Source organism: Plasmodium fragile, assembly GCF_000956335.1.
Source record: "Plasmodium fragile strain nilgiri unplaced genomic scaffold supercont1.4, whole genome shotgun sequence".
NCBI lineage: Eukaryota > Apicomplexa > Aconoidasida > Haemosporida > Plasmodiidae > Plasmodium > Plasmodium fragile.
The window spans coordinates 184,818-194,145 of NW_012192584.1; the positions used below are offsets into that span (position 1 = coordinate 184,818).

Below are 9,328 nucleotides of genomic sequence, written 5' to 3' on the forward strand. Positions count from 1 at the left end.
AAAAAAAAAAAAAAAAAAAAAATACTTGTGAGGAAAAAAGCGAACTGGCAAATTTTCCTCCAAATGGTAGGCAATCTTACATTTGACAAACTGTTAAATCGTGTTCATAGCATTGCACGTGTATACTCGCGGGGGTAGGAAATGTACATACGTAACGTAATATTATTATATATATATGCCCCTTACACGTGAATAAACCTCTTTTTTGTGATTCATCCTCGTTTTGCCTCGCGTAGGGGGCGCGCGCAAGTGGAAATTAAAAAAAAAAAAAATAAAAAATAAAATAAAATAAAAAAAAAATAAGAGCGCACAAATGTAAACGAACGAATGATAAACGCCACACGGGGCGAGCACAAAGGTGAGAACATCGTTTCGAGATCCCTCACGCAAGCAGTTAATAATCAATTTCGCCCATTACATTTCCCTCATTATATTTCCCTTCTGTGCTTCGGGAAATGGTCACCATTTAAAAGACTGCCTCGGATAGTATGCAGGATGCCCCTATTTACACTACGTTAGGATGCCACTGTTTTTTTTTTTTTTTTTTTTGTGCATAAAGGCCACTACAGACGGGGACAACAAAAAAATTAAGAAAAAATGGTGGGACGAATGCTTTAACATTTTTCACCTTTGCAGGAGGGTTATATATATCCTTTCCCCCATTTATATATTTATATTTATCACGCTGCCGCGCTGCCTACACAGTTGAGGAAGTGTTAACGGAGTTGTGTGAAATGGAACTCCACACATGTAGATGGTGAAGAAACCACTGACGCAGGCACGCACACAAATGTGTTGCGGCATTCTGAAGAGGCTTTAAAAAGGGGGGAAGCCAACGGTGTAGCAACGGTAGAAGATGTTGGGGGATGGTATAGAAACATTTTAAAATCGGGTGACAAATGGAAACATATGCCATCCCCGTTGCGTCCCCTTTTTTTTGTTTTCTTCGCAAGCAGGGGGTGGAGTCAGGGCGACATGTGAAACGCCCATCCAGTCGCAATACTGTTTGGTAAAAAAGTTAAAGCAATTACGCTCAGTTGAGTGTTGTTTAGAAGAGGGGGGTGGCACGCGAGGATGTGTGGATACATGTGTCCGCTGATTCATCCCCTGGCATGGCACACACACACACAACACATTCCGGGAGATGCGCAGATGAAAATTCGCAAAAATGAAAAAAAAAAAAAGAGAAAAAAAAAAAAGCCGAAGGAGGCAAAACGGAGGTGTTTCTCCATGCATTTTTTTCGTGCAAAAACGGACCCGCTAAAGGTAACATTGTGACTGTGCCGTACACGTGGTGGTCGTGTAAAGTGACTCCCCCCCCTAATGTCACATGGTAGGGAAGTGAACCCCACGCAGAAGATCCCATGCGTTACTCTTTATGTACAGAATTAACGCATTAAAATTGTTCAGCGCAAGAGAAGAGTTCACCGCGCTCGGGAGGCTCTTAGAAGTGTGTGCAAAATTTGCTGAATCTGCTTCTTCCCCTACATCTTGGCTCAGTTCCGCTCCCTCCTCACTCTGCACGACGTTTGTGATAAAGGCAGGGTTAAATGTGATGAATACATTTGTTCTCCATGACATGCTTACCTTTTCATATTGTTCTGGTGCCTTACGAAGTTTACGTTTTATTTTTTTTCGGAACCAGTGAATGTCTACAATTTCGTTAAAGCACAGGGGGTTGTAGAGCACCGTTATCTGGCATTCGAATTTCTTCTCCACGTTTTTTATAAAATGCTCGAAGTAGCTCTTGTACACAAGCAGCAACTCGTGCTTCTGCAATCCCTGAAGCATATCACAAACTTTTGTGGCCTTCATTTTGGTGACATCGTCTAGGTAGCTTAGGTCGTAGGCCTCGTCCATGCGGTACATATGGTTCAGTGTTTGTGTATTGTTTTCATTCGTTCCTTTTTTGTGATTGGTTAGGGTGGCTAGGTTTTCATTTTCCTTTGCCTCTTCCGCGTCGTCATCCTCCTTCTGTTGCGTCTCCTTCTGTTGCGTCTCCTTCTGTTGCTTCTTGTTCTTACTGGGTGTGTTCGAGCTGGGTTGCACTTCGCCCCCTACGCATGTATCCCCCTCAACAAGGCCCCCCGCATGTTCGGCAAATTTTATTTTCTCCTTTAACAAGCTCAGGGACCTCTCCGGTCGGTGAAAATTCAAAATGATATCACAGTTCCTTCTGTCCATTAGAAAAAGGGAAATCCAATGCTCCCGCTCAAAATGAATATGCAATTTTTTTATCGTCTCGAGGGACTTGTTCGCTTCCGAAAGAATTAATTCAAATAAGTGCTGGGGCAGATTAATGAGTAGACAGTGGGGGTCATACAGGGAACATATCCAAAAGGGTTTTTTCATTTCTTTATTTTTTTTTCTCGCATGAAAAGAATTTATTAATTTAATTTTATGTTCCTCCTTGAGGCAATTGTCGTAGTCCATGATGAGCGGTTTGTTGTGCCAATCGTAGCTCACCAGGAAGGACAAAAATTTCGTGAGGGCTGTTACGGGGCATATGGAAAAGGAGTCTAAGAACTCGTCTCCGTTGTGAGCGGCATCACTTGGCTCACCCAACGTGTTTTCCGTTGCTGTTGCCGTTGCTGTTGCCGTTGCTGTCGTTGCGGTTGCTCCCGATGCGGCGTCTTCCTTCTTCAACTTCCCCCCCTGATGTACGCTGTTGTTTCCCTTTTTCCCCTTCGCATGGTAGGCAGTGGCTTTCGGGCTGTCCTTCCTGACCTCCACAGATCCCTTCTGCATGGGAGCACTAACAAAAAGAGAGTCGTCCTCCCCACTCTCACTTGCGCTGGTGACACCAGTAGGGCTTCCCCCTAAGGATATCTTCTCCCTCTCACAAAGGGAGCGGTAGTAGAGGCGCTCTTCCACCTTCTCCGCACGGGCAATTCTTCTATACAAACGACTCCAGCGAAGGAACTGTGCATGTGGGGTGTTACTTCCAGGTAGACCATTCTCCAAAAAAAAAACATTCCTCCTAGCATGCCTCCTAAACTCTTGCGTGTACAGGTAAAAAAGAATATTTTCCACCAACTCATCACAACACCAAATACCCTTACACATGAACCACAGTTTACATATCTTCACAGACAAGTGAAAGGATGCAAATTTAGTTGAGTAAAAATAAACAAAAGAAGAAACTAATGGCTTGAAAATATAATTCTTTATCTTGTTCATATGATCTACTTGCTCAATTCGTACATCATCCATGTTGGTCACTTGAATGAGATTCCTCTCGATCACTTTGCTAACGAAAATGTGCAACCTGAAGAGGACTAGCTTGGATACAAGGTCAAGACAAAAGTTTTTATTCTCTACTTTTGAAAAAAAATTCTTCCCCTCAGTACAAATCTTATTACAAATAATCCCCTTAGCACTTTCATATATACGAAAGAAGTTTTGAGCATTCTTGTAGTTGACACTGTTGAATTTTATATCCACAACCAAGTCGATTATTTTTTTCTTATTCTTTTTATAGCCCAGATCGGTCATCTTAAGTAAATCATTCGAGCTACTCACGTTGCACACGGTAAACAACTTCTCACTCAGACTGTATAAAATATTTTTTACTTCATTATAAAGGTTGCTAATACTTTCGTAGTAGGTGAAATGCGCATCTTTAATTAACAATGGGGTGGACAGATATACGAAGAAGGTCTTTTTCTTTTCCTTCTTTCCACTGTACAGGTGAATTGCCTCATCACTTTTCAGCGAATGGATCCTGTCGTGTAGTCCCTTCTGCAAACTGGTTGCTTCGTTAAACTTCATCATGCGTAAGATGCATTTAATCGCCTGCACGTGCACTGATGGGGTTTTCCCTTCGTACAGCTGGCTGAACAGGACCTCAAAGAAGGGGTTACCCACGTTGTGGTCCTCCTCCTCGCTTTCACTCTCATCATGTGCACGTGTTGACGCGTTCCTCTTCTTCCTAGGCAATCTCGTGCCTGGCTTCCTCCACTGAACGACTTCAAAAATGGTATTATTTTCAAATCTCCTAATGCTTGCTTTGTCTCGCCAAAACTGCTTAAATGTGGAGGTTCCCTCGGGGGAGTACAGCTCCTTACACACATCCATCAGCCTCATAACGTTGTTTGTCTTTATAAAGAAGGTCACTCCTATTAGAGTTTTCCTCTTCAACAGGACCTTCTTCGATCCATCATGCTCCCCAGTGTCGGAGGCATCCATACCGTCCCCCCGGCGCCGCTTGCACGTGAGCAGCACTTCGTGGAAGAGACTCTTCGGCAGGCTGCCCAATGTGACGCGGCGCTGATCCTGCTCACCCGTTGCACTCACTTGGTGCGAATCGCCTGCCCCTTCCCCCGCCACTCCCCCCTCGTGGAGGACAAAGCGGACGAGGCGCACGGCCACCTCGCTCAAGCGGTCAGCCAAGCCACGCACCAAGTTGCGCCTCAAACCCATCACCACCTCGTTATAGTTATGCAGGTAGTTGTTCACGAGAAGGGGGAAGAACACCTGCTCCTCGTAGTTCAAAGAAAAGCACTCATAGTTACACGCCAGCATGTCGTATACGTTACCACAACGAAGGGAATACTCTGCCTTCTTCGCCTCCTCAATCAGTTCAGTGAGGGAGCAAAAAATGGACTCGAACGGGTCATATAATGAATTAATAATAAATATATGTGGCCCCTCTGTTGATGAACACGTCCCCTTTCCCCTCTCCGAAGAGGTAAACACTCCGTTGTTATATTCATATACATGATCACACAAATTCATGCTGCTCAAAAAGCTTATGGTCTTCTTAAAAATGAGGAAGGCATCGCATCTGTGGAGGTTCTGCTCATGACAGACGTAGCTACAGATCAGTCCCAGTGCAAACGAGTTCACATCTGTGTAGTGGAAGAAATTTTCAATTTTACAATTTTGTCCTTGCTTAAGTTTACCGTCACTCTTTTCATCACGAGTAGAGAAGGTATGCAGTAACCTTTTGTTGAGGCACCAGAGCTTGAGCAATTTAACAGCTTGCTTGTACGCATCTACCTGGGCAACGGTCCTTTTTATTAAATTATCACACTCGATCAAATGACACTCGGTAAGTATAAATTTTTTCACAATGGTTCGTCTAATGCAGAGGGTTTGTATTTTTTTCCTCACTTGATCTTCCTCTGCATGTGTTTTTTCTCCCGCTTTGTTTGTGCGTGCAGTGCTTCCCTTTTCCGTCCCCTTATCCTTATCATGCTTGGCGTTTTTTCCATTTTTTTTTTTCTTCCCTTTGACCTCGCCTGCATTATTTTTTTCCTCAATCTGTGTGTGGGTCTTGTGCACCGCACCCGCATACCACTTTCTATACACCTGTAACAGACTCGAGGTGACTTTCTTCGAAGGGTAAAGAATCACATGGATGTTGCCAACATGCTTCTCCCTTTTATGCACTGTGAGGACTAAAATCGATTTTGAATTATTCAACCACGTCTTTACACCAACACGTACATCCACACTGTGAGATAAATTCTGTTCATGCAAAATAGTTAAAAAATTCTTGGTGAAAAAATAATTCTTCAGGAGGATAATGAAGAGGTTGTGGTAGTGTGGTAGACTCCTGTACTTGCATTTCCTGCCCAATGTTGTATCTAACACATATTCGAATCCAATGTCAATATTTATGTGGCTGTTTAGCATCATGTTATTTTTATAACTGCCTAATATTTTCCCTCTCTTTAGTCTTATACTTTTCGCATATGGCTCATTGAATTCATTTTTTTCATCCTGAAGATAATTGGTTAGCTCTTCTTCCAAATCAGCTACAAAGTCGATCGTTGCATTTTTAATAAGTGAAAGGAGAGTAATATTGGTTACGTTTTTTTTGTGATAATGCAACCCTAGCAATACGTCATTTAGTCTCCTCCCGTGGTCATTATCGTTTGTATCTTCTTCGTAATTTCCATTCTGCTCTTTTTCTATGACCTTCAACTTGTCCTCATCCACGTCCTTCATGGGAGCCTCGACGCTCAGCTCGAACGTCATTTCACTCTCTGCTGGACGCGGCATGGTGGTATGAAAGAAATAATAAAAAAGGGAGGGAGAAGCCAGCAGCAGCTTTACACATACAGGGGCGACGACTTCCCACAACACGTGTAACAACCCGTTGCAGAAGCGGCACCTCCTCAAGGGGAATGGCCTTTCCTGCTTTAAATCTACATTAACAAGGAGCAAAGTCTTCCACCCCTTCCCCTTTTTTTGAAGTCCTTTCTTCTAATCCCTTTTGCGCTAAGCATAATATGTAGCCCCTCTCTTTTTCCTTGCACGGGAACACAAGGCAGCTTAATGTAGGTGTTTTTTTTTTTTTTTATTAATGCTTTTATTTAATTTGTTAAACACCGCCGCTAACAGATTGTTCCCCTGTTTTACTTCTGCTACTCCTCTGCGGCAGTCGTTCACGGCGTTGCGTCGTGTTGAGGTAAAACGTGTGGCAGCTGTTTCCCTTTTCTCACATACATGCATGGGGACACTCATTCGTAAGTCAAACGAATAAAGTCATTTGCGTAGGACCGCGCGTGCGATGTGATGGGGTTCGTCAAACTCCCCTGTTTTTCGCATTCCCCCTGTGACCACAAAATGGTGGGCAGCAGTTTTTTTTCTTTTTGTGAGGGAAATCTTCTACACGGCGGTGAAGCGGCTACGCGTATCCTCACAAGGTCAGCTTGCGTTTGCGTTTGCGTTTGCGTTTTTTTTTTTTTTTTTTTTTTTTTTTTTTTTTTTTTTTAATATTGTTATGGGGTTATAGGAAGTTTAGCGGTGAAAAAGTCAACCAGCTGATGGATCAGGGGCTTTACCGAGCGGCGGCGGGGTTTGCCGGTCAGGAGTCGTTTTGTCCGCCGCGTTGCGGTGAAACCCATGTGGGTGTTACTTTTTTTTGGGCCGGCTCAGAAGTATACCCTGCCCACATGTATTTTATATATTTACGCATGAGGGGGACAAGGAATACAATCAATTAAAGTGTATTAGCTTGCCCGCCCCGCTTTTTCTACTGGACCGACCAATGGGGTACACGCCGCCCTGTTGTACCCCCCCGTTTTTTTTTTTTGTTTGAGGCACCGGTTTGGAGGACACACATTTATTTAACGGCCTTATGCGCAGAATCGGGGGACGGGCAATTCCTTCCCAAGTGCGCACAGAAGGGGGAAAAAAAAAAAAAAAAGGTTCATATTGAAGTACGCTACTCCCCTTGGTCGAAGCAGCAACACAGTGTAGAGTGAGATCACCCTTTGTGGCTTCTCCCTCCGCCAACACATAACACACAAAATGTATCGCCGCACGATGAGGGTTTTATTGAGCCAGGTGCGTTTAACGAGTGGAGCGAAAAAGAGAAAGGGGAAATGCCACCCGGGTTACTTTTTTTTTTTTTTTTTTTTTTTTTTTTTCCATTTTATTCTTCTTCACCTTTCCATTTTTGAATGATCAAATTGTGAGGGTTGATCGCATGCATATTAGCTTCGTAACATTATTTTATTTTGTGTTCTCACCCCTGACTTGTTACAATGCTGGGTTAGTCCCTTTTTCGTACTTTAGCTGCCACCCGCCTAGCGGTGTAGCTGCCTCTTACGGGGGTGTGGCGAAGAGGCAACGTGTACCGGCTGAGTTGGCCCATCCTTAAAAGGAGAAGAGACCACGAGAGGAAGCACAAAAAGTTTTACTGGCCTTCCCTCTTCCACATTTTTTTTGTACGTAACCCAATGAGAGTAGGGGCATCTATTTCTTTCTCACTTCATTCTCTTTCATGCAGTAGCTAATGCAGATAAAAAAGGGGAAGTATAAAATTAAAAAAATAAAAAAAAGAGACCCCTCCATAGCTGACGTGACTCGGGGTCCTACGCCGGGGTTAAGCTGCTTAGCACCGTCGGCATGCGAATTGGGAAAGGTGCCCTGTGTGCGTGTGTGTGTGTGTGTAGAGGGGGATGAAATGCTAAACGGGATATTGCTTCGTACAACAGAAGGGGAGACTTGTCGCCGGAGCAGCGTGTAGCTTGTCCCCCGCAACCATGGACGAGTCGTTCATCCCCAAGGAGCTGGTCGGGAGGGACATTTACCAAATCCTGGGTTTGACCTTCGACGATGCAACAAAGGACAACATAAAAAATTTAATAAGAAAGAGGTACCTAAAATGTGCGCTCGTTTTGCACCCCGATAAGGCGGAGGGAGGCTCCAAGGGAAGTGGTACAAAAGAGAATGAAACAGAAAGGAGTACTTCAACTGCATCACACAGCGACAAATTCAACACCCTCAAATGTGCATACGAATTTTTAATGAATGAACAATTAAGGAATAAGTATAACCAATACGTTTCACAGCAGAAGACGAAAATAAAAAAACATGCCACAGGGAGTAATAACCTAAGTCTGAACCGCCACCTGGACAAGACTAAACTGGATGCAGCACAAAAGGAGAAATTATTCTTCAAAAGAAAATTAGAAGCACGAGAGAGGGACATGGCCAAGGGGGAAGGAAAGAAGAAATGGAAAGTCAATGAGGCAGAATGGCAACAGGATGAAATGGCTGGTGATCCCACTGCCAGCAGTTACCGCAATGGGAAAAACAGCCGTAAAAAAAAAAATGCGCAACAGAGGAGAGCAGCACGTATGGAACGAAACCATTTACAAAACATGAAAACGCAAAATGAAGATTTTGTGCGAACGCATTCCTCTGTACAGCAGTCTGGTCAGACAAATCACCACACATACGTTCGTGAGGAAGGGGAGGAGGCAGAACAAAGGGATCGAGTAATTGAAATTTACCTGAACAACTATCCCCACAACGTTGACCTGCTGCAAAGGTGCATAGACCAAAAGGAATTTTTAAAGTTCTTCCTCGATTTTAATTTTCAACAGTATTCCTTAAACAAGAATGAGGAACAGACTCAGAGTGAAAGAAGGGTCGGTCACTTCTCCTTCACTCATCGCAGCGAGGCTATTCGAGCTTATTTACACTTCAAAAAAAATGGAAAGCACATTGACCGCAATTTTAAGCTGAAGCTGGCGGTGCCCTGCAACGAGGGGGGAGAAAACGACACAGCAGCAAAGGACAACGTGGACCGGATGATGAACGAGATGGTGAACGAGCTAGACAAAATGTTTTCTCTCTAGGATGCTGCGTGCACTACGTGTAATGTTGTGCCCTCTCTTTGTATGACATGCCCGGGAGAGCACTTAAAAAAAAGGCGGTTTACCAAACACTCCGCCAACTGTTCACTTTGAAGAAGCTACGCTCGCTGTATACCCATCACATAGCGCGTGTGCTGGTATGCATTTTTTTTTTTTTTTTTTTTTTTTTTGTTGTCACAGGTTAATCTGTCGCCACTCCCCACGCGTTT

At 43.8% G+C, this 9,328-nt stretch overlaps 2 protein-coding genes across 2 annotated transcripts in view; one reads left to right on the plus strand and one right to left on the minus strand.

Annotated features, from left to right (window-relative positions):
• Window positions 1-1,326: 1,326 nt before the first annotated feature.
• Window positions 1,327-6,009, minus strand: AK88_00491 (uncharacterized protein; the record flags this gene model as incomplete). The annotated part of the gene is made up of 1 exon (XM_012478142.1): window positions 1,327-6,009. One exon carries the CDS (start codon window positions 6,007-6,009, stop codon window positions 1,327-1,329), a length of 4,683 nt encoding a protein of 1,560 aa, XP_012333565.1.
• A 1,991-nt stretch (window positions 6,010-8,000) lies between these two features.
• The window catches only part of AK88_00492 (uncharacterized protein), a gene marked incomplete at both ends in the record, with an annotated part of 4,150 nt that continues 2,822 nt past the window's right edge, over window positions 8,001-9,328 (plus strand). Inside the window, one exon of the mRNA XM_012478143.1 lies at window positions 8,001-9,068. Coding sequence (XP_012333566.1) covers window positions 8,001-9,068 — 1,068 coding nt within the window. The remainder of the gene's footprint in view (window positions 9,069-9,328) is intronic.